Here is a 25,475-nt window from a genome sequence, read left to right as displayed (position 1 = left end):
TACTCCCTAAGTAGTAAGAATTTGAAGTTTACTCATGAAGTAGTAAAATACTAGAGTTAACTCCCGAAGAAGTAGAACTTTAAAATTTACTCCTATCATAGTAAAACTTTAAAAATTATTCCTAAAGTAATTAGACTTTGAACTTTACTCCCGAAGTAATAAGGCTTTGAACTTTACTCGCAAAAAAGTTCAACTTTGAATTTTACTTCTAAAGTAGTAAAATAATGAGATTTTCTCCCCAAAATCTGTTGTGACTTTATAATGCATGTAAAGGTTTTTCTTATTTTTCTGCAAGCTTCGGTTTTAGTTATTTAAGGTGGCAAAATAATGAACGAAATGTTTATATTTAATTTGTTGCAATTTTCTTAAAGTGTTGGGATGCACTGCTAAGGAATGGTTCTATGTGTATTTTGGTGGTCTAGAAGTATTGGTGTGACTTTTGACTAGCAGAAAAAGGTTTAAGAAATATATTGAAGGAGTGTTTTCTTGTGGTTGAGAGATATAACGAACTATTGAAAATTATGTATAAAGTTCATCTAAATGACAAAGCTTCATTCCCCGAAGTGAATATAAAAATACAACAACACACCTCCTAAAGAGATAAAATAACAAAGGATATAAATGTTATCTTGTGATATGAAGGTCATTCTTTTGCACGTACCTGTCGTACGTCAAATCATCTTGGATACTTTTATTATGTATCATTCTACGGCAAAAAGATACAAATTTTGTAGAAAACTTTCTACTGTAACCACATTAATATGTTATGTTTACTAACTGATTTTCCAAAAGAAAATAACAATTCATACAAAAAAATTCCGGAAGAAAGAAATAATTATGTGGTTGCCGCTTTGATACAAAATATTCGGATGTTAATGGGTATTCTCCCTGAAGGAAATATTTACCATAAAAGTTGATGATAGAAGTATCAAAGACTATATAACTTAATGTTTACTTTTGTCATTCATGAATTTAAGAATACCTTTATAATATTCATTTTGTTGCAATTTTTTTTTTGTCATAACACTAGTGATGTCAAGTTATATTTGATAGTACAAAATTAATGATCAAGGTCTCCAGAAGAGTCTAATTGTTCGTCTACAAGGATCATGACACCAACAGTGTCCAAACAATATGTGATTATGGAGAATAAATTAAAGGCTCCTGAAGAGCTTATATACTATTATGTGATTTGTTCTAGATTGTAATATACGAAGTTGTTATGATCGAAACAAGTTATAGTAAACCCGAAATTTACTAAAGTAAATGACTATCATACTGAAGCTATAAATGATTGGAGGATTAAATATCTTCAAAATCATAGTGGGTAAGAAATATGTATGTGAAATGTTACCCTCTCACTCTCCAAATTGTACTATACAAATATAATCATGATGAAATCACATGACAAGGTAAACCAGAAGGTTATTGATGCAAAAATAATTCATGTCATAGTAAATCAGAAGTTTACTAAGATAAATAGCACATGTCATCGTAAACTTGAAGTTTACTGATATAACAATTTTATCCGCTGGCATGAACAATTTTGTAATCTCGATTCAATATGATGGGAAAATTGAGTGTTCGTCAATTATTGAAGAACTAAAAGATTCTTCAAGAATTTATTTGTGTTGCTTGTTCTCATGATAAGTTGATTATATTAGCAAATGTTGGGATTGAATTCCCTAAATGTTGAAAAAATATAAAAGGTGAATATGGGTGTTCACCTGTTATGTGATATCTTAAATAGATGCATCATAATATGGCCACATGTGCGCTATTGTCAATGTGAAGTTTGACATTTGCATAATTGATTGCTCAAAATAATTGAGTTACGAGCATAATTTTCAGATTATGTAATCAAGACAGTTCATCTTGATAATCTTTGGTTCATATCCAAGCTAGTTTAGCATTGAATGTCTCAAATAAATAGCTAAACCATTGCTTATGAGAACAAAGCTTCGTGTGTTAGTCTGAGATATGATATATTGCATACAACATCACTTGTATGCTTCAGACGAATAAATTATGATAAATTCTCCCTCACAATTGGTTCAGGGTTAGGAACTAAATATTTCCATTTAACAGTTTTTTTATGTGTGGCATATGCTTGATTAATCTACCATCATGCACAAAGATGGATTCCCTCAAAGAAGATGAGATATATGTTAGTTTTTCTAACATAAGGGGAGAGAATAAGTAGCTAGGAAATATGTTGTGAATTATCATTAGTATGATCCTCATTCAGAAAGTAATTCAAGTTAAATGCTAAAAGCATTTGCTGACCCAAAACTAATATCATATTTCAGTTGCAAAATGCTTTCATTAATATTAATGTCCATGAAGGACAGATTCTATAACATGCAAGACTCATGGTAGATCAATCGGTTCCAAATGCAATAATTCTTGAAAAGAAAGAGGAGCAAATGACCAAAATGGTTATAATAAGGAGGCAATGTGCTCTTGAAGAGCCTTCGACATAACACTTCATGAAACCACATGAGAGGTTTAGGTACCTAATAATAATAGAAGTGATGAGATCTCAATAAGTTATGTCCTATTGCAAATCGATACGAGATAATATATCGTCGACGATATATTTGATACAATATAACGTGCAATATTGTAAAAGATTATGAGGATCTAATTCTACGTCTATTAAAGCATGTTAACGTAAAAATTATTATCAAGTGAAATGACGCATCTCGGTAAGCGTAAAGCTTATTGGACCTGCCGTCCAGACACCAGAAGATGTCACATCATTTAAATAGAAATGGATGTTGTCACTAACATATATGAATTACTTGACAAAATTCATATGAAAATTCTTGAAGAATTTTAAATGCTTGAAGCATATACAAGTTCTAGAAATTTGATCACAATTCTTATATGAATTAAATCAAGCAAGGTGAATGCGATTTAATTAGCTTAATGAATATTTATTAACTAAGGGTCTATTTATCCTTACGTCTTTGTGGAAATCAAAATATGTCATATTGTTGGTGCAAGTTGATGACTTGAATATTATTGGAAATCTTGAAGAGTTCTCAAAAGCAGTATATTACCTGTTGAAAGAAGTTGAAATGAGAAACTTGCAGAATTCTTTGGTCCTGAAGTGCCATATCTTTATGCAATTGATGCATTTATATATTTTGCTATGACTAGGAGGGATTACAGTCATACGCTGTTGTTCTACATGACAGTCAAAGCATAAAAAGATATCATCTGTTTATAAAGCAAGTCAGGAATGCATTTTGAGCGATTTCAAAAATAATATATGCCGATGCAACTCTATCCAAAGACTGAAGATGCAACAACATACATAGCCCAACTGAAGCGAGGATCCATAAAAGGACAAAACATACTTCAGCAAAGTTGTTCTTCACACACTATCTCTAAAAGAATGGTGATATTAACGTGCAACAGATTCGTTCAAGTGATAATATGGTTGATTTGTTCACCAAGTCTCTACCAACTGTAACTTTCGAGAAGATGGTGCACAAGATTGGAATGCGAAGATTCAAGTTTTGGATTGATGTTCTCATCAGGGGGAGTTAATACGCGTTGTACTATTTTTTCCTTAACCAATGTTTTGTCCCAAATGGATTTTCCTGTTAAAGTTTTTAACGAGACAACCATAATGCGTATTATTAGAAATGTATACTCTTTTTCCTTCAATAGAATTTTTTCTAATGGATTTTTCTAGTAAGGTTTTAATGAGACACATTATCTATTAAATAGACATCCAGACGAGCGTTATAAATATTATCAGATGTCTATCTTTGGGACCAAGTCAATTTTCTATTATAAAGAAAATAAAAATAGAGAAATAAAAGTTTTTTTCTCTCTTTCCCTACAATATTCTTTTTGTAGCATTATTATTTTATAGCATTACAAAATATTTGATAAAATTATAATTATTATGATTATAATCAATAAGAAATGAATTGAAAATGAAATAAAAAGCAAAAAAAAAAAGAAGGGAAAAAGTTAGTAATTGTTATCCCCAAGCCCAGATAGCTCCCAAAAATCTCAACAACAGAAAATTCTCGTGTCTTCCTCTCTTTCCTCACCAATGAATTTACCCACCGAAACCCTAGAAACTCATTGACGAGGGTTTCTCTCTCTAGATTTTAGCTTTGACTTTCCCAGATTTCATTCAATTCCTACTTTCTTCACTTTTTAATTTCATAGATCAAATACCCCTAATAGTTGAATTAATATTTTCCTCAAGTTTTTGATAGAAAGATTTGAGCTGTTTCTCTCTTTAATTTTATCAAATAAAAAATTCAGAGATTGTTTGTTTGTGTTATTAAATATGGACGGATTTGAAGGCGGAGGTAGCCGCCTTATGGAATTTGGTGACAACCGCTCTGCAGGTTATCCATTTGCTTCAAATTTTGCTATGTTTAGATCTTTGTTTTATTTGTAAGCTGTGCTTGTTTGAGTTTACTCCAGATGAAAGAAATCCTGGATTTGAAATTAAACAAGTAAAAAGAAGACTATATGGTGCACTTGGTTGAATGTTAAGTTATTTACCTAGAGGACTAACCATCAATTTTCCCAGTTTATACATTTGGGGAATTTTAGTAGGCGTTTGGCCGTGAAAACCAATTTTTTTCACTTTATTTGGGAATTTTGAAGTTGGAGTTGAAGATAGAGTTGTGTTTGGTTTTATAATTTTTTGCAAAGATTATTTGGTTGAAACCAACTTCAACTTGTATTTGGAATTTTCATGGCCAAATGCTGATTTTCAAATAAAGTGAAAAATTCTCATGGCCAAACGGGTCCTTTGTAGTTCAGTTGGTTGGCAACATGAACGTTCACCTTGCTAGGTGACGGTTCGATTCTCCACCTTGTAATCCCCTCAAATTTCTCATCCGCCTTGTCCCCATATTTTTTTTTTTTAAAACAATTTGAAATTAAGGAAGTAAAAAAGAAAGCCTACTTTGGTTGAATTGTGTTTGTTCTTTTTTTTTTTTTTTTTTTTTTTTGAAATTGGTGCTGTAGGCCAGCCTAAGTGTACCTCGACTATTCAATGCCACACCCCCTTGGGTGTTCCTTAAAAGATTTAAATTTTGCGAATGTATGATGAGCATTTTTATTACTATAATTGATATATTTTGATAGTCTCTTTGGAATTTATGCTTAACTGATCTCTCTTACTCTCTTGTGTTCAAATGGCTTTTTTCACTTAACATTGTTGTTAGTCTTGCAACGGTAAAGTTGTCTCTGATTGACCTATAGGTCAACGGGTTCGAGCCGTGGAAGCAGCCACTAATGAAGCATTAGGGTAGGCTCTCTACATCACTCCCCTTAGGGTGCAACCCTTCCCCAGACCTACTATAAGGGGAAGTTGGTGTAAGATTCCCATGTATTCTTGTGATGCAGATAATATAAGGTCCATGGCTTGCTTGGTCATTGTGCATTAGTTCTGTGTCATAAAGAAATTATTTATGGTGGATTTGTTTGCTACTGTTACTGTTCATGGTTGATTCTAAAGTTTGACTTCCCCCCTTTGGTGCTGCAGCAGAACAAGAGAAATTTGATGCTTCACAATATGCATTCTTTGGTAATGACGTTGTTGAAGAAGTTGAACTGGGTGGGTTGGAAGATGAAGAGGACGATCTACCTCAGGTTGGGTTTGATGATGAAGAGTTTCAATTAGACCGAGAAGAGGTTGCTATTGACTTTTCGCTATTTGCATTCATGTTTTTAGATTCCTTTCTTAATCTTACTTGTGTTTGGGACCGGCAATGAATCGAGTATCAAAACAACTTTGTGTACATACCTTCAATTTTCTTCTGATTTAGCTTAATAACTTGTTTCTAGATGCTGCTTTATTCTTACTATACTCCTATTTAGGATGTTTACTTTGATTAATCTTCTAATATGATAAATAGATACTTAGGTTTGCTTTTCCTCCACCTGAGCATTCATTGGTGTGGGAGTTGTTTCAGGAGTTTTTCTGACAGATCCTCTTGTCTTAGGCTTGTATTGCATTTGATCTTTAAATTGATGCTCTGATCCTCTTTTGCTAAGAAGTTTGATCATCTCTGAAGCTGATTTCCTGGTCTGAATTTATTTAGACAAGCATTAGTTGTTTAGCTACCAAACTTGACGGAGGAATGCTCTAAGATTTGCATGCTTAGTTTAGATGGTGTTCATGGTTTTAGATCATACTTCCAATCATGTTTACATCCTCCACCAAAAAAGCTGGTTTAGCATAGTTTTGTTTTTTTCTTTTAAATAGTTTAGCCAAGATCTTTATATATAAAGATAAATTTTAGCTGTGGCATTTTGCAGTTCCGGTCTCAACCAGTTTGGGATTGAGGTATAGGTACTGGTGTTTTTGGTGGTGTTGCATTTTTTTCCTGTTTACTCGGACAACTTTAGAGTCTTGGAGGTATAAGGGCTGAGTCACTGGGCTATAAATCACTCATTTGATTGTGTTAGTTTTTTCTTTCTTTTTTGATAAGTTGATTGTGGTAGTTGTTTTCTCTTTGAGTATATATTTATACAGACTTTGAAATTGTCGAAAATTTGTTTGATGAGAAATTAAAGTGGATAATAATGTTTCAGTCTTGCCTATTTGCAACCTTAGATGTCATGCATACTAATACATTTCAAAATCATTGGTTGGTTCCTTTATGTGTTAAATGAGTGTGTACTTCAGTGGAACTTCTATTTCTTAGTAGTTGGGTCCTAGACTGGTGGAACTTTGCATCTAAACAATTTCTCACTTGTAGGGTGAAGCTCTTGGATCTTTATCTGAGATTGATGACCTTAGTAGCACATTTTCCAAGGTAATTCTTTCCAAAGCGGCTTGGTGCAATGCAAACTATTCTTTTTATTAATAGTGTAATATCTTTGTGAGGAATAACTGAGATGACTTTCTTTCCATGGTTTCCATGATTTTTCCAAGTGCAATGAATTTGTGAATTTCAGATCCTGTTCTCTGGAATGTTAGAGCTTCACTGGATTGTTAGTGCTTCCTTTGGTCTGCATTGTCTTCTAGGACCTTACAATCTTTTGCCCATGTAGCAATGATTTCTGCAAGTCTGTAGTGCTAGATGCTCGAGTCTACTGCAACCTATAGTACAGAACAAGATCGCTTTTCTTTTAAATCTGGGATAGTTAAGAAGAATGAAATTACTGACTCCGCTGTCTTGCCCATATGACAGCATCTATTGTTAGATTTTCCTCAAAATGTTAAAACTCCAGTTCACTCTTCCTCTTTCCAGGGGGAATCTTTTGAGTTTCTTTGCCTTTGGACACCCATTTCCAACATGGATGTTCTCACCATTCCCAGCCATTAGTTGATTGCATTCTCGTTGCCCCTCATGCAGCTTTATAGAAACCAACGAGGGGGGAAAAGAAAAGAAGCTGATGCAGCTAACTTTTTTGGTTCCATGATCAATTCCTTGCTATCAATGCATTCAATTTGGTGTTTGAAAAGTTTATGTTTTTTGAGAGTTGGTACCGTTTGGTCTCTGTCTCATTTCCTTATTAAAAATCCTGTTGATTTTAGAAATTTTCTCCCAAAGATTTGTGGTGACTTCCCATAAGTGAAACAATGGTATCCCAGCATCTTGTAGCGAACTTTTACTTGATCAAAAAGAAAAAAATTAACAGCTTCTTATAGTGCACGTCCACTGCTATGACTTCCTTATTGATCTGATTCTGGTAAAACAAGAGTGGGCGGGTTTCACGAATGTACTTTCCTGTTCATGTTGACTTGATGTTTTAATGTTTTCTTGACATCTCTGGAAGTCCATAGCGTCATGGTAGCTTGTCATCTCAACTCCTACAAGCTATAGTATTGCTTTTTATTAATATCTTACTTGACCACCTTTCACAGTTTAACAAGGATGATGGTGGCGCTATAAAGCCAGGATTTATTGGTGACAGGGAATACAGAGAGAGTAAGTATACTGTATGGATAACTTTTCGATTACTTCTGGAATATATTCAATTTTCTTCTTATAAAAGCTTTATAAATTTGAAAGCAATGCCCACAGGTCATACTTTTCCTATTTCTTTCTGGACATATCTTGGTTGGATCTTTATTGGAGCCTTCACAAAAGAAATAGATGAGCTAAGTAGTCAGAAACTGTGATATGCATAAGAATATTCATATATTCGACTTAGCTTAATTTGGCAGATGCTTTTCTTTAAGAGGTTCTCGGACATTATCTTGCATTATTAATTATTTGATACTCCGTTTACGTATCTATTGAGATTTTGCTTTGTGATGTTAGAGATTGCTGCTTTTAAGTATATCCACCGCGATAATTGGTATAAAATATAATCCAAAGCCATATGTTACTTGTTGACCTTGTATAAATTAATATAAAATTTTATAAGGAAGGTGTATTTTGAAATATTTCTTGTTTCTGATGCGTAGTATTTTGAAAGGAAAGAGGTGATAAAAAGCGATGAGGGCCCGCTTCGCTGATGTGAGAAGCGAGAAACGAAGCGCTCGCCTTTTTGAAGTTAAGCGCCAATTAATACAAAAAAATAAATATTAAATTTGCATATTTAAATAACCAGAACCTCAATAGCAATAAGAAATTAGCAAATATTTCAATTCTAAAACTAAAAGTAATATTAGATACTAAAATTCTAGAATGAGATAGTCAATAATCATAGGACAAGCAAATTCAAAACCAAATTTTAAGCAAAGCAACATCTATTCTTCTTCAAGATTTTCAAATTCTTAAAGTCCAAGATTGTTAGCAGTATATTCGTCCTCATCTTATTCCTTCTCGGAGTCTTCCTCAATTAGGGATCGACTTGAACTTGTAGCTGCTCCTTTTCTTGTTATGTGACCTTGAAGAACTCCCCCTATGACAATAGATATTCTCCTTAACTCCAACCGCCGTAGCACACTACCCCAAGTGAGATCACCTTCTTCATATACTTGTTCATCTTCATGATTTGTAAGAGGTTTTGGGGGGGGGGGGGGGGGGGGGGGGGTCCAACAAAATTTGTCAATGGTATCATGAGCATCATAACAGTGTTTCAATGTTCTATTGTATTTAATGTACACTAGATCGTTGATGCCTATTCCTTTTTTGGAATGAATCTGCGCATAAGTTGTAGATAGTAATTAATACAACAACAACAACCCAGTGAAATCCCACAACGTGGGGTCTGGGGAGGGTAGAGTGTACGCAGACCTTACTCCTAACTTTGGTAGGACGGCTGTTTCCGAAAGATCCTCGGCTCAATAGAAAGCATAAAAAGAGGTTAGATAAGGTCAAGAAATTCAAAGCGATATGGAAATGAAAATAATGAAAGCGACTAAGCTATGATGAAGCAACTTGCAAAGGGACAATAGCTACTACAGATAAAATAAGATAATCAAAGTACATGGAATAACCGATAGTAGCAGAAATCAAAGCACAAGAAACTATAGCGCGATAATGCGACTACAACTATGAAAGGATAAACGAGACTAATAATAACAATGTAATGCAAAAATTAGAATACATCTTTCACATGTTCAAACACGCTCCAATTTCTCTCACATCCGGATGAGCTACAAGTTAAACTTAGTACTTTGATGGCAAACTTTTGCAAGTTTGGAGTTTGACTACCAAATTGTGTCCACCATTTAACTATAGAACAAATAAATTTAAAAGTTAATAAGTATTATTAAGTCAAATAACCTAAAAGTAAAGCTATAAAGACAATGGTATCACCACCATCATAACCACGCTTCGATGTTCTATCGTATTTAATGTGCACTAGATCATTGAGACGCAATAGCTCAAGCCTATTCCTCTTTTTGGAATGAATCGGCGCATAAGTTGTAGAGAGTAATTAATAGATACTAATAATAATGTAATATAGAAATTAGAATATAATAAATTTTCTTGTCACATGTTCAAGTACGCTCCAATTTCTCTCACATCCGGATTAGGTACAAGTTAAACTTAGTACTTTGATGGTAAACTTTTGCAAGTTTGGAGTTTGACTACCAAATTGCGTCCACCTTTTAACTATAGAAAAAATAAATTTAAATGTTAATAAATTTAAATATGTCAAATAACTTAAAAGTAAAGCTATAAAGACAATGGTATCGCGAGCATCATAGCCACACATCAATGTTCAATTGTATTTAATGTACACTAGAACACTGAGACGTGATAGCTCAACCCTATTCCTCTTTTTGGAATGAATCTGTGTGTAAGTTGTAGAGCGTAATCAATAGATACTAATAATAATTTAATATGATTTGCCTTCTGGGTTGTGCTCGTTGCACAGGGCATGCCTAGGGCGGGTTATCTGTTCTGTGTGGTTTGCGAGCTATTGCACAGGAGCGCGTTTTACCCTGGGCGCACCTAAAGGGTGGTGACTGCGGGTTCCCTTGTCATAAAAAATAAAAAAGAATATAATAAATCTTCTCACATGTTCAATCACGCTTCAATTTCTCTCACATCCGGATGAGCTAAAAGTTAAAAAACAATTACTCCCTCTGTCCCATTTTATGTGCAATCTTTCCTTTTTAGTCAGTCCTGAAAAGAATGACACCTTACTATATTTAGCAACAATTTAACTTAAAAATATCGATTCTACCTTTAATGATATGATTTATAGCTACAAAAATATTTATGGCTTATTTAGACTATAAGTTTCAAAAGTCGTTCTCTATATCTTAAACTTCATGTTAAGTCAAACACCATCACATAAATTGGGGCGGAGGGAGTGGAATTTACTTTGGAGTTAATAATAATATAAATCAATTTAAAAGTATTCATAATTCAATAACAATAAAGCAAAACAAAATAAAATAAAGTATAACCCAATTTCTTATTAAAAAATTTCCAAATTTCTAATGTAAAAGAAAATCAGTTACCAAGAACGGATGAAATTGTTTTCAATTAGTAAGAAAGCATTCCTTAAATGCCTAAGGAATTTGAAAATAAGGTACACAAAGACTTGCCTAAAATTCCTGAACAAACGATTAAAGAAATTTAATAATGCTATGATTGTGTTTAAAAGGTTCACCCATGTACGTGGCAAGCCACAAAGTTTCAAATTATGGAAAAACCTTAAAAAAGGACGTGACAAAACCACAATTGAAAAAAAAGAAGAAGAAACAACATAGTATTAATAACCTCTAATTATTAAATTAAACCGACCCAACGTGGATCTAGTGTGCTAGGACTAAATTAATCAGAAGATAAGATCTATATTGAACAATCTTGAAGAAGATTTGCAGCTCTGTTTGATGCTTGAAAGGGCGCTCGGGAACTACCAAGTAGTGTGGTGGAAAGCCATGCGGTCATCTACGCATACATCAATATTACAAAGCAAATTTATACGGATAAGGTCTATGTTAAAAGCTCAATCTATTCCTATATAAATTGAGTGTTATTTAGTAAGACGCTTACATTGCGAACACGAATTCTTCAATCACACACAATTACAAAGTTGTAAGTATAATTTTTGTTGACTTCAATATCCTATATATTGAGAACACGAATTCTTCAATCACACACAATTACAAGTTGTAAGTACAATTTTAGTTGACACCAATATCCTATATATTGAGCAATGTCTTGGACATTGCGGTTTTAGCAAATAGGAATTTAGTTATTTGGAAAAAGAATTTGATTTTTGAAGGGTAAACCAAATTCCTTCATAGTTTACAGGTTGAAGTCAACTTAAGTTCTGTGGCTTTCGAAATTGATAAAAATGATCAGATAGTTGGTCCGTGATATACATTCTTTCCAAGCTAAATGTTGGGCATAGAGACAATCCATTTCAATTTAAGAATATCTAAGAAGGCTCTCAATATGTAAAACTCTTAGCTGGCGAGATATATAGGGTGTGTTTTTAGATTTTGATTGTAATAAGAAAAAGAATAAAACATCAGCTCCCCATAACCCACTTGTGGGATCACATTGGGTATGTTGTTGTTGCAGTCAAATAACAATTTTAGGCACATTGAATTGCTTCTTAAAAGGAAATTTTTTTACTTTTACAAAGGGTATAAAAGTGATCAACAGTGCAAGGATATTTTTGTTGATCAGCATTTAGCGTTTCAGTATTCGTGCTTTTATAATCTAGGTTAAGTAGCAAATATGCACTTTGACTGGGAACTAGAGTCTTTTTGGGGATGTGTTGAAATGAAAACTTGGCGACTTTAGTTCACATGCATCCTTGGCTATCGCATGAGTTTTTGCTTTTACCTTTCTTGGTAGAGATGGAGTTTATAGTTCTCTTACCATTATAAAGTTTATTCTGGAGGTCATCTTGCCTCATTTAATTCATTTTTGGTTAGTTAACTGAAAGTATATGTTTGTCGTCGATCAATATTTCAGGCTCATCAGCTGTTGAGTGGTCACAAGATGCAGATTTTCGTAATTGGATTGACCGGAAAGCTCTTGATGGGGGTGAAAGCACTGACAGCAAAAGGTGGCCATCACAGCCATACTCTTCTGCTGCTCACCTTTTGGAATCTAAGACTTTGTACAGGACTTCCTCATACCCTGAGCAACAACAACATCATGAATATCAGCAGCAAATCCCGAACCACCACTACTCCAGTGAACCGGCACTCATCCCAGAATTGCCTTTCACTTCATTTCCTCCTAGTGCGAGACATCCACAAGCTAATCCAAATAACCAGTTACGGGACCCAAGTGGTCCAAATCATCCCGGTGGACAGCAAATGCCAGTTTCCTCACCTAACTTTTCTCCCTTCTTAAACGCTGCAAATCACTTAACAGCCTCACATCTGGGCCCACAGTATGGTGGAAAGTTTGCTCAGGGCGCACCTCCCGGGCTTCCCCTTCATAATCAAATTCCAAGCCAATGGTTGAAGCAGTCTACTTTGTATCCTGGGGAGCAATCAAGCCTGACCAGTAATATGATGCCCCAGCAGTCGCATCGCCAAAATGGTTTCGCGCCGCCACATGGGGGGCCGCAGCAACCCCAGCAGCCTGGACAACATCATCCCTTGCATTCGCCCTATGGCCATTTGCCAGGGTTGCAATCCCAACCGTTTAATCACCATATGTCTCCACCCTCACAGATGATGAATAATTTTGATATGCTTGGGTTGGCTGATTTAAGAGATCAAAAGGCAAAACTAATGCTGAGAGGCAGACAGGGCCCTCACTACTCTCAACTAGGCTTTGACGTTAATAGCCAGAGAAATGTTAGTGCATGGCCAAGATTTAGATCCAAGTACATGACAACAGATGAATTAGAGAATATTCTTAGAGCGCAGCTGGCTGCTACCCATAGCAATGATCCTTATGTTGATGATTATTATCACCAAGCTTGTATGGCCAAAAAGTCTGCTGGTGCAAAGTTGAAGCACCATTTCTGCCCAAATAATTTGAGGGATGGTAGTGCTCGAACTCGTGCTAACAATGATCCGCATCCTTTTCTCCAGGTTGATGCTCTTGGAAGGGTTGCTTTCTCTTCTATTCGCAGGCCCCGCCCGCTTCTTGAAGTTGATCCACCAAAATCATCTGCTACTGGATCCGTTGAACAGAAAATGCCTGAGAAACCCCTGGAGCAAGAGCCAATGCTAGCAGCTAGGGTGGCTATCGAGGATGGACTCTGTCTTCTTCTTGACGTTGATGATATTGACCGGTTCTTACAATTTAACCAGCTTCCAGATGGGGGAGACCAGTTGAAACGCAGGCGGCAGGTTCTGCTTGAGGATTTGGCATCGTCACTTCAGCTAGTTGACCCCCTCGGCAGAAGTGGCCACTCTGTGAATTTGGCTGCTAAAGATGATGTTATCTTCTTGAGGATCGTCTCACTTCCCAAGGGCCGGAAGCTGCTAGTACGGTACCTGGAGCTTCTTTTCCCTGGAAGTGAACTGACCAGGGTGGTTTGCATGGCTATTTTCCGTCATCTAAGGTTCTTTTTTGGTGGGCCTCCAAGTGATCAACGGGCAACTGAGACTATTGTGAACCTTGGAAGGACCGTGTCACTGTGTATTTGTGAGATGGAGCTCAAAGCACTTGCTGCCTGTCTTGCATCAGTGGTTTGTTCTGTAGAGCCTCCTCCGCTTCGTCCCATTGGAAGCCCTGCTGGAGATGGGGCATCTGTTGTTCTAAAATCTATTCTTGAGAGGGCGACTGAGATATTAAGAGATCCCCATGCTGCTGCCAAGTGCAGCATGCCTAATAGGACATTCTGGCAGGCCTCCTTCGATGCATTTTTTGGGTTACTCGCAAAATACTGTTTCAGCAAATACGACACTGTAATGCAATGTTTCTTGACACAAGCCCCACCAGGTGTGGCTGTTAGTGGATCCGATGCAGCCAAAGCTATCAGTAAGGAGATGCCTGTTGAACTTTTGCGTGCGAGTCTTCCTCACACTAGTGAACAACAGAAAAAGGTCCTGTTAGAATTTGCACATAGGTCCATGCCTGTGCTAGGTGTTGGTAGCCAAAGTAGGGGAAGTGGTAGCACATGATTGTTATAGGAGGTTGACCTCATTTATTTGATGTTTCCTTGAAAATTGTCGTGAAGTATGTCAAAACGCGCCGGTTCATGGATTGTTGTCCTTGGCACATGTGGTGATTATGACAAAACATTGTTGAAGTTGCAGGACATGGAGCCTGATCATCTGCAGTATTATGGTCTGAGTGGTTCCTTCATTCTCCTTTAAACATGGATGTTGTCATCCTTGTTGGTACTGTGCTGCTTCAGAGAAAGGTGTGAAAGTAGGTTGTTGCTGTAACATGTTCTAGTTTTCCTTTTGCATTTGGAGTTTATATGATAATGTTTTCTCATCCGTGATAGTCCTGTGGGTTTTTAGTATAAGATGTACAGTGTTCAACTAGAGAGCATTCAGCTTCTAGTTTTGGAGGATATGGGGAGGACTTTGTTATAAGTTTCCAATGTTTTATAATTATGTGAATTAATGTTGAAGTTTTGGAACAGTTTATGGTGGTGCCATGTTCCAGCTGATGCTATAAGAAAAAATTCAAGAAGTTGAATATGAGGAAAGTCTAGTTATTACCTATGAGATTGGTGTCTAGTTCATGTGGTATTCAGTTTCAAGGTGCAGCTTGTTGAGCTTTAGCTCATTCATAGTTTTACATCCAATTGCTGCTATTTTCTATCGCCCTCTTATTGCCTTTTGTTTATTTCAGAAAGAGGTAGCACTTAATGTCTGCCTTGAGCCCGAAATATTCAAATCGAGAGAAGTAGTTGTGACTAATATCAAATATGGCTCGTCGCATGAGTTTGAATTTCATATTTCCCTATGTGAAAAGAATAAGCATCTTTCATATACCAAATGCTGCTAATGAGTGCTGCATCTTCAGAATTGTAACCCTCCCACCACATATAAGGTACTAATATGATTTTTGCCAAGGCTAGTTCGTCACCATCGTAGCAGTGCCGTCCGCTAAAAATTTGTTCCCTTTTTAATGCTAGTTCGTCACCAACTGTAGCAGTGCCATCTGCTAAAATCTGTTCCCTTTGAATGCATTTACTGGGGAAACTTGGTGTTCTGATTAGGACCGGGTATAAATACCGAAAATCAGAAAATCGGACTGAACCGAATCGAACTTCAACGAACCCAACCGAACCGAATTAGTTTGGTTCGGTATTTGGTGTCCACCTTCAAAAAACCGAAACTGAAATAGCCGAACCGAAGTTTGATAAAATCAAACCGAAGAACTGAACGCTCACCGAAATTTAATACATTACCCCAAACAATTAAACATTTTTTTGCGCGGAGTGCCCTTCTTTTGGGGTGGTCTTTAAATTTTGCCCTTCGGCTAACACCCATAGGTCCTGGTCCCGGGGTTCGAACCCACGCGCAATTCGAAATTTTAAAAAAAAAAATTTGCAAGGCTTTAAATTTCGCTAAACAAGATACACTTGTTAAGGAATTACGCTCATGCCTTAACGGTCCGCATAACTTGATAATTCCTTCAGTGGGGGGCATACTTTTAATGGGATGGGACCCGCAAATGAAGGAATCGTTATGCCGAATACTTATGCCAAGTCCGCCCATAAGGCATAAGTACGGTCCGATAACTTTGTAATTCCTTCACAAAGTTATGCCGGTGGGGGCATACTTTTAATGGGCAAACTTTTATGATACGGATCCCAAGATAAACTTTGAATGAATTATCAAATACATTACCCCCAAGCATAAACAATAAATTTAAAATACCCGCGTGGGTTCGAACCCGGAACCTATGGGTTTATGCGAAGGGCAAAATTTAAAGATTTCAATATGAGGCAAAATTTAAAGACCAAACGAAGGCAATTCTGCGAATTGCCCACAATTAAAATAGTCCGTTCCGTGCTTAAGCCAACAAGCCCACTTTTGCTTTTATATCCCTAATTTTCCACTTCAGTTGAGAAAATCAAATATTCTTAACAAAGGAAGGTGACTAAGATATGTCTTTAGGATTAATGTATATCATTTATGTGGTTTTTTAATTATTCTTACGGTATGTATATAACACCTAGTAATCCTTTATCATGGTTATGATTTTCTGTTCTTGTGTATCTTGTTTGTTTGATTTTGATTTCAATTTACCAGTTTTATGTTTTATTGCTTTTGAGAATATGAATTAGTGTAAATGGAATCGCTTCTAATATCATATCAAAAAACTGAATTGAAAAAATCGAAACCGAACCGAACTAGTTTGGTTTGGTGTTCGGTGTCCACCTTCAAAAACCGAAATAGCCGAACCGAAGAATTGAACGTCCACCCCTAGTTCTGATGCATATAAGTATCTTTTATTAGAATGTTGATATATAACTAATGAAATGCATATAATATTTCCATTACCTGCTAAAGGAATCTTGTCAGTATTGGTATGAACAACCCTTCTTTGGTTGTCAGTATTGATATGAACAACCCTTCTTTGGTTCAGGGTAAGAGCGTAATGTGTAAAGTGTAGGTTAGGTGTATCTTATGAGTTTGAACCTTGATACAGATAAAGTCTGATATTTAAGTGGAAGCGTAGAGTGATGGCCTATTTACCGAGTCATTTACTGGCTTTCGCTTACTTCTTGGTTATATAAAAAAAAAAAAAAAATAATGGGGAAAAACATATGAGGCGAGGCAAATAATTTAAAGGGGTGTAGAGTGGCATCACATCAGTTTTTTGTTTCAGTCACCAGGTTAGCACTTTCAACTTGTAATCTCAGATGAAATCATCATCTGCCATATGTGTATTTGCATGGTGTAACGTGCACCCGCGTTTCTTCTTTTTTCCTTTTTTCTTTTCAGTTTTCATTCCTTTGTGGAGTTTTTGCTTAATTGCTTCAATTTCTTGGTCGAAGTTTGGTGCGTTCTGAGCATACGATAACGACTCTTATGTCATTACTCAATTGTTTTATCTTATTCATATTTCTTGTTCTTAAAAGTATTTTAAATTAATTATTTATTTTGTCATCATTGTTGTCGACTTCTCGTCGTCATTGTAATGATATCTTTCTTCTTGTTCTTTTTCTTTTTATTATAATTTTTTTTGGTATATTAGGAAAGGATAAATAAACTACTTAAAGTCGTTCATAAGTTACATGTGTTGAATCCGCAGGGAGAACAAATTTCATTTCTTGGAGCGCAATATTCCAGATTATCAAATCTTCTACATGCTTATGACCATCATTTGCCAGAAAATTCGCACATTGATTCGCCTCCCTCTTGGTATGTGTAAGAGAAGCCTTGTTAGCTTAGCAAAAATTTGCAGTATTCAATAATGTCGCTAAGAGGGTGCGACTGGATGTCCTCTTCTCTAATAAGTTGCACTGCAAATAAACAGTCTGTTTCCACTTATAATTCTCTATATCCCAACATTGTTGCTAAATTCAGCTATTGTTTGATGCTCCATAAATCTGTACTGATCATAATTTATGCTTTTGGGGCAATGAATATATTGTGATATATATATATATATATATATATATAAAAAAGAGAAAAAAATTCAAATGGTCCTTGATGTATAAGAGTTTTAATCTTTTAGTCCGTAGTGCACATTTAAAATTAACCAGATTTGTCATGTGCATTTCACGTGAGATGCCACAAACACACAACAAAAGGAAATATTTCATCGTCCTGCTCGATCAAAAGCAATATGGTTATTGCACTCCTCAATTTAAGTCTATGGGGTTAACTATTAACTATTTGAACTTAGTTACCTCTCTTCCAATCAATACAACTTGTAAGTCTTTACTAATTTTAATTTAACCCAATCATAGGTCTATTTGAATTCACTAAATTAGGCCCCGTTTGTCCATAGATACCAAAAAAAGTTTCACTTTTTTTTGGAATTTTGGAGTTGGAGTTGTGTTTGGCCATAGTTTTTGAAATTGTAGTTTTTGGTGAAATGTAGTTGTAAAAGAGTGATTTTTTTTTGAAAAACAAGTTTTTTGAGTTTTTGGTATTCCGGAATACAACTTCAAGCTGTATTCGGAATTCTCATGGCCAAACGCTGATTCCAGAAAAAAGTGAAAAAATTTTCTGGAATAAAGTGAATAATTCTTATGGCCAAACGGGGGCTAAGATGCATTATGATTTAGCTCAGAAGAGGAAGTCTTGGAGCAACGTTAAAGTTGTCCTTGTGTAATCTATAGATCACGGGCTTGAGCCGTGAAAGCAACTACTAGTGCTTGCATTAGGGTAGAATGTCTACATCGCAACCCTTGGTGTGCGGCCCTTCTTGGACCCTACTAGTGCGGGATGCTTTGTCTTTGTTGATGTCCCTTTTTATGATTTAGCCCATGTAAGGTTGCCTACACTGTTTTGTTGTATTCACACATACTAACAACCAATCACTCAATTGATAAGGTTTAAGCTAATTTTAGTCTAACCTTTAGTTATCCTCTTCTAATTTCACATTAAGATTTCCAAATTAGCGCCTTGTTGGTCATCCAATTGAATAAGAATGGAGCGCAAATTTGGATAAAAATACAAAAAATGGATCAACAATTAAATAAAGAAATGCAATTAAATCAAATTAATTGAAAGATTTTATTACAACCCTAAACAGACGATTCTAAGTTCTTGTGGTGTTCATAGTAACAAACAAGAAACTAAAGCAGGGTAAATTTCATGCAAACAAGAAACTAAAGCAGGGTAAATATCATGAATGGTCACTTAACTATCACATTTTTTCACCAAAGTCACTTAACTATGTTTTCTAATACAAAAGTCACATAACTATCACTTTTTTAAAAGTCACATAACTATCATTTTTTTCATCAAAATCACTTAACTATGTTTTCTAACACAAAAGTTACAAAAATCACACTTACAGAAAATTCAACTTCCGATGGGTAATATTTTTATACTTTTTATTTTATTTTTAATCTAATAGATACAATCAATTAAAAAGAATCGAACCGATGCAAACTCATGCAAATATTAAAGAAACAAAATCAATCCTTCACCAAAAATACGATCCTTCTCTTTGGGGGCTAGCAAAAAATGTGTGAATTTTATTGACCTTTTTTTCAATATATATTGACAATTGTTACATGTTGTTGGATAGTAGGAAATGAATTATACAACGTAATAGTTATTACTATTTGCATCGGAAGTAATAATCTTGTTTCAAATTTTAACCCTTTTGGTATTTTAATATCTGCATGAGTTTTGGAACGAGTCGATTCTTTTTAATGAGTTTTTATCTATTAGATTAAAAATAAAAAGAATATAAAAATATTACCCATCGGAATTTGAATTTATCAGTAGGTGTGATTTTTGTGTTAGAAAACATAATTAAGTGACTTTGGTGAAAAAAAGTGAGTTATGTGGCTTTTGTGTTAGAAAACATAATTAAGTGACTTTGGTGAAAAAAAGTGATAATTATGTGACTTTTATATTAGAAAACATAGTTGAGCGATTTTGGTGAAAAAAAGTGATAGCTAAGTGACCATTCATAAAATTTACCCAACTAAAGCAAGACGAGAAATAATAGCAGAAGCGAAATAAATTTAATCTCAAGAGAATCCCCAATCAAGAGTTCCTATTTCCCACTTAAAGTTGGCTCCTTTAGGTCCAATCCTATGTGTTTTCTAATTCCATATAAAATACCACAATTCTATTTATAATAAAGTACAGAAACAACCATTTTATCCCTTTAGTTTTGGGCAAGTTACACATTTGGCCGGTTGACAAAAAATAATTACACTCGCTAGCCAAATATGCAAAAAAATATATAATATTAAATATCAAAAATGTATTTTTATTTTATATTATATATTAAATATACAAAAGATATACATTAGCTGGTTATTATTTTGGTAGACCACTATTTATGTCAATTTTTCTTTATTTTTCGGAGAAATGCATTTTCGTCTGGCGATGCCCTATAATTGCAAGATATTGCATCTCAGAAACAACCATCCATTATATTCATAATTTATCTATTTAATTGGACACTTAATTTGTCTTTTTTTTTTATTGGGGGTGGGGGTGGCACTGTCTAAACATAATACTATCTCTCTTTTTTACATTTTGCTTTTGGAGATTCAAGTTATGTGATCTTTGACTAACATCTCGAAGTGATCTTTTCTTATAATGAATTAAGGTAATTTTCATTTTCTAGGATTCTTTGGGTAGTTTTTACTAATATCAAATTAATCAAGTGTTATGCAGAAGCTGACAAAGCAACTTTTGAACGACGATAGAAAAATCTACTAAAACAGATACTAAATTAATGGTATGGTTTAGTATATTAATGCTACAGTTGGCAGATTTCCCAAATGTTGATGAATGCATGCACCACAAATGTGGACATAATATCTTATGCTCGTATGCTAATAGAGATGGGGGATTCCCTAGAGACAGGGGCGGATCTACCTTATGAGGTAGGGATGCCACGCCACCCGCACGCTTCGGCAAAAATTCCGAGTATGTATGCAAATATCTGTGGTGAAATCTATTTAGATGTTAAATGGCACTTTGAGTAAATGACATTCATCTCCAGAGGCGGATTCAGGATTTGGAGGTTGCGGGTGCCACTATTAAATATAGGCAATACCTCACTAACCCCAAAGACCGGATAGGAAGGATAGGCCGGTTACTTTAATTTTGGGTTAATTCGATTAGGTCTATTATCTCTTTTATTCGTAAATAAATAAATAAGTTCCGTCTGGTTTAGCTTTTTTCACATTTGATTTAAAAATTTAAATTCTAGTCTAGAAGAAAACGACAAAAACAAATAACTCTTGAATGAGCGCATCCAATTAGTATTTGCTAATATGTAGCTTAATTATTACATATTCTTTATTTGACAACATTAATTTACATTCAATATTTTGAGTTAGTTTTTTCGGTCTCAATTATCAAGCTTTATGGCAATTGTTTGCCAAAAAAAAAAGATTCAAATTTTCAAAATATAAGAATCAACACAAAATATCTAGCAAAACAAACCCTTTTGATCTGTTAAAAGTTAATAAAATGGTGCTCAAATTATCCTCCAATATAGATGAATATCACGTCATCAGAAAGAGAAAAATTATATGTTAATTAAATAAAATCAATTCAAAAGAAATTTCTTACAAGTAAATTTTAATTAAAGAAACAAAATAATGGTTGTTGTAAGTAAATTGAAAAAGAAAAAGATGATGATGAGAGAGTTTTTTTTAAGCAACAATGAAGAAGAAAAAGAAGAAAAAAAGGAAAAGAACTAGGAGGAGGAAAGAGAGGCGAGTGTGTAGGGGCAAAAACATATTTGTAAATGCCTGTTGTGGGAATCGAACTCGGAGACACAAAGACCTTAAGTGGCTCGCTCAAACCACTGGCCCCAGAGCGGGTTTATTTACTCAAAGTGCCATTTAACATCTAAATAGATTTCACCACAGATATTTGCATACATACTCGGAATTTTTGCCGAAGCATGCGGGTGGCGTGGCATCCCTACCTCATAAGGTAGATCCGCCCCTGCCCAGAGCAGGTTTATTTACTCAAAGTGCCATTTAACATCTAAATAGAATTCACCACAGATATTTGCATACATACTCGGAATTTTTGCAGAAGCGTGCGGGTGACATGGCATTCCTACCTCATAAGGTAGATCCGCCCCTGCTTCTTGTTATTCTACAAGGGTGAGCTGAAGTCCATTCAGATGTTGTCTAATTGCTTCCGTTCCTTTTCTAAAGTCTCTGATTTTGGTAACCAATCTAAGCAAAAATTCTGCATATTTTGGTGGGATGCAGCATGTCTTGCAATAGCAAATTCTTGATCTACTTAGCTACTTCAACTGTGAAATTCCTTTCAGGTACCTAGGTGTATCTTTAAGCTAAAAATGATTTTCGACTGCCCAATGCTAACCCCTATTATATAAGATGCTTAGTAGAATCACAAACTGGACTACCAAAATTCCTATCGTATGCAAACGGGGTACAATTAGTCAAGAGTAACCTTTTCTTTATACAAACATACTAGTCACAAGTATTTTTACTTCCTAAGAAGATTCTCAACCAAATTAATTTAGTTTATAGAAGATTCCAATGTAGAGGAAAGAAATGGGATCAAGAAAAGCATTACTAGCATGAGATACATTTTTTCAACCTCTTACATCTGGAGGCGTAAATTTTATTGAATTGAAAACGTGAAACAAAGCTGCATTTGTTAAGCATCTATTGAACTTAAAGTAAGAAAAAGGACAAACTCTAGGTCCTTTGGCTACATGCATACTATTGGAAAGGAGATCCTATATGGGAGCCAAACTGTAACCAGGCATCATGATTCCTGCATAAGATAATTAAGGCAAACAAGCACTTGGTATAGGCTGGAATCTCCATAACAAAACTGTTGAGCATGGAAGAATTTTCCATCAAGACTATCTACATGAAGCTGAGGGGAGATCATACCAAAGTGATTTGGAGAAGATTGGTATGCAATAATTAAGGTGCCCTAAAATGAATATTCATACTAAGATTGTTAGTGTATGGTGGGATGTACACGAGGGATATGCTAGCATAATGGGAGAGTAATACAAGTCAAAATTGTCCCATATGTCAATAGGAAAATGAAAGTGTCTCACACTTATTCTTCAAGTACAAAGTGACTTTGCGATATGGAGAAAGCTACTCATGTGGCAAGGTATATATAGACTGCACTACTGGAAAGAAAATAAATTGGGCTATAAATTATTTTATGGTGGAAGGGGCTCAAGAAGAAGTATACAACGTGTCTTTAGCTGGATGTGTTGGAGGACAAATGCTAAAATATTCAAATAGGTGCATCAATAAACAATGTACCTGTTGGAAGAACTACGTGTTGGTAGGAGCAGGCCCGGAAACTTGGGCCTTCTATCTAGTTAGACAGCAACTGCTTACCTCTTTTATTTGTGATGTACAGATTATTATTTTTGTAATAAAATCTTGTAGTTACAAAAAAAATAAAAAATAAATATAGTTCGGACTATTGACCTACATATGAACAATTCACTAATAAAAAAGATACATAAATATGGAGAGAAAATTCTCCTCCTAAAGAAGTTTCTCCAGCAAGGACTACATTATGCATATTGTTGCTATAAAGTGAGGAGGAAAGATTTTCAATTTATAGAGGTCTAAAACCTTTTCTTCCAAAAAAAGAATTAGTCAAATATGGAAGATTTATATATTTTTCAAGAAAATAAAAATTAATTATGGTAATTGCTTTGACGTTCCTTCAAATAAGATAAGAAAATTGGGGCAAACGCCACAGAGTTCTCCTCTTGACTTAAATTTTCTGATAAACTAAATTTGATCCACAGTCTTTACATTATCTTCAATATAATGCTGTAAAAGGTTTACAAATAACTTTAAAATATTTAATTTTTTATTTTTAAAGATGCAACATCAAGAGTGTTGAAAATATTATTGAAAAATTTTCGCCTCAATTCTTCAACATAGTCAACATGCCGCAACTAAAACTGAACCTACATTCAGTCTATCTTCGATCTCACCTTGATACCATTTATTGAAATTGGAATATTCAGGTGTCATGCAGAAATTAACTATACCATGTTAAAAAAGACATCACATATTTTTAGCATAAAGTTTAATATATCAAAAGTAGCCAAAGAAAACTTGACTTCGGTTAGAAATATCTGTTGGGTTGGGTCCACCCACAAAGGGTGTTAATTAGCATGTTAACCTATTAACTTGTCTTCCTCCTTAACCCTAACCCTTAGGGGTCGTTTGGTACGCGGACAATAATCCTGGGACTAATTTATCCATCTCTTGGAACTAATTTATCTCATCTAGGAGATGGGATAAAATAATCCCAGGATTAATGGGATAAGATGGGATATCCCATTTTTAAGTTTGAGATGCACTTTATACTTTTTTTGGCACAAGATATAAATTTATCCCAGGATAAATTTATACCTTCTACCAAACATGGTACAAAATTAATCCCACAGCTAGTGCTGGGATATCCCAGCTAATACTATGTACCAAACGACTCCTATTGTATAAATACACCATTATGGGTGTAGGAAAAGAGAGGTTTTCCCACTATAATATGACGGCTAGGGTCAGCTTTCTATTAGACAAAAACGTTTTGCATCTTCCTACGATATTTAGCCCGTTGACAAAAGGAATTCATACCCTTTGTGAGATTCCCGATGACCAGTGACACGAGTTGTCGTTGCTACAGATCTGCTTTCGCAAAGGAGAAACTTGTAAATCTCCAAAACTAGTATTTATGATTCAAATATTACATTGGTATCAGAGCCATAGGCTCGTGTTCCGATGGTTGACATGATTAGTATGCCAAGCGTATTAATTAGGGTTTAACGTTAAACCCGTAACTTAATTATATTATTTCATGTCTGTAACTGTCTAGTTTCTTGATGAAACCTTAGGGCTTTTGAAGATCTTGTCGAGAGCTTTCCGACGATATGTACATCATAAAATTATAGTTTGTTAATAGAGTTTTTAAGATCTAAGGTTTTATGATCACGATTTTAACCCCAAAAGTTCAATAACTCCAATTTCTTGCATTTTTGTGCGAATTGACTTGGGTAATCTGTTACCCATATATTTTTGAGAAAAACAATATAATCAAGTGTGATTATCATCGAAAAAATTGGGTCGAATTTTAAAGAAAATCCGATAGGGTTTTGTTTAAAAATTGATATTTGATCATATAAGTAATTTTTTGAATGGTTTTCTTTAAATTGATGATCCAATTAATTCATAAAATACGTTTAGGACTTAAATCATTATTATAAACAAATAAAGTTGGTCGGAAAATGCATTGTATGGCCGGAAAATACTTTTTATGATCATATTTTTATAAATATGGTTCGGCCAATTGACCTACATATGAACAATTTACTAGTAAAAAAGGTATAAAAATATTGAGAGAAAATTCACCTCCTAAACAAGTTTCTCCAGCCTAAAGGACTACATTGTTGATATTGTTGTTGCAAAGTGACAAGGAAGGATCCTCAATTTATAGAGATCTAAGACCTTTCCCTCCAAAAAATGAATTAGCCAAATATGAAAGTGTTTTTTTTTTT

At 34.8% G+C, this 25,475-nt stretch overlaps 1 protein-coding gene across 3 annotated transcripts; it reads left to right on the top strand.

Annotated features, from left to right (window-relative positions):
- Positions 1–3,994: 3,994 nt before the first annotated feature.
- LOC132031440 (protein PAT1 homolog) lies at positions 3,995–15,007 on the top strand. Of its 3 annotated transcripts, none has more exons than XM_059421410.1 (5): positions 3,995–4,379; positions 5,534–5,679; positions 6,750–6,806; positions 7,862–7,925; positions 12,336–15,007. In XM_059421410.1, exons 1-5 carry the CDS (start codon positions 4,319–4,321, stop codon positions 14,450–14,452), a joined length of 2,445 nt encoding a protein of 814 aa, XP_059277393.1. In that variant the 5' UTR covers positions 3,995–4,318; the 3' UTR covers positions 14,453–15,007. The 3 variants fall into 3 exon arrangements, with proteins under 3 accessions (XP_059277393.1, XP_059277392.1, XP_059277394.1); XM_059421409.1 differs by having other exon boundaries at positions 5,531–5,679; XM_059421411.1 differs by lacking the exon at positions 6,750–6,806 and having other exon boundaries at positions 5,531–5,679.
- The last annotated feature ends 10,468 nt before the right edge of the window (positions 15,008–25,475 follow it).

The sequence above is a fragment of the Lycium ferocissimum genome, chromosome 9, assembly GCF_029784015.1.
Source record: "Lycium ferocissimum isolate CSIRO_LF1 chromosome 9, AGI_CSIRO_Lferr_CH_V1, whole genome shotgun sequence".
Lineage (NCBI taxonomy): Eukaryota > Viridiplantae > Streptophyta > Magnoliopsida > Solanales > Solanaceae > Lycium > Lycium ferocissimum.
The sequence above is the reverse complement of the archived record's forward strand: the minus strand, read 5'-3'. Positions and strand labels throughout refer to the sequence as shown.

What these genes read in the sequence shown, in the direction of transcription:
- LOC132031440 (XM_059421409.1), top strand. Translation starts at nt 4,319, where the DNA reads ATGGACGGATTTGAAGGCGGAGGTAGCCGCCTTATGGAATTTGGTGAC. An exon ending in TTCAATTAGACCGAGAAGAG is followed by an intron (nt 5,680 to 6,749) that starts GTTGCTATTGAC and finishes TCTCACTTGTAG; the next exon opens with GGTGAAGCTCTTGGATCTTT. An exon ending in TTAGTAGCACATTTTCCAAG is followed by an intron (nt 6,807 to 7,861) that starts GTAATTCTTTCC and finishes CACCTTTCACAG; the next exon opens with TTTAACAAGGATGATGGTGG.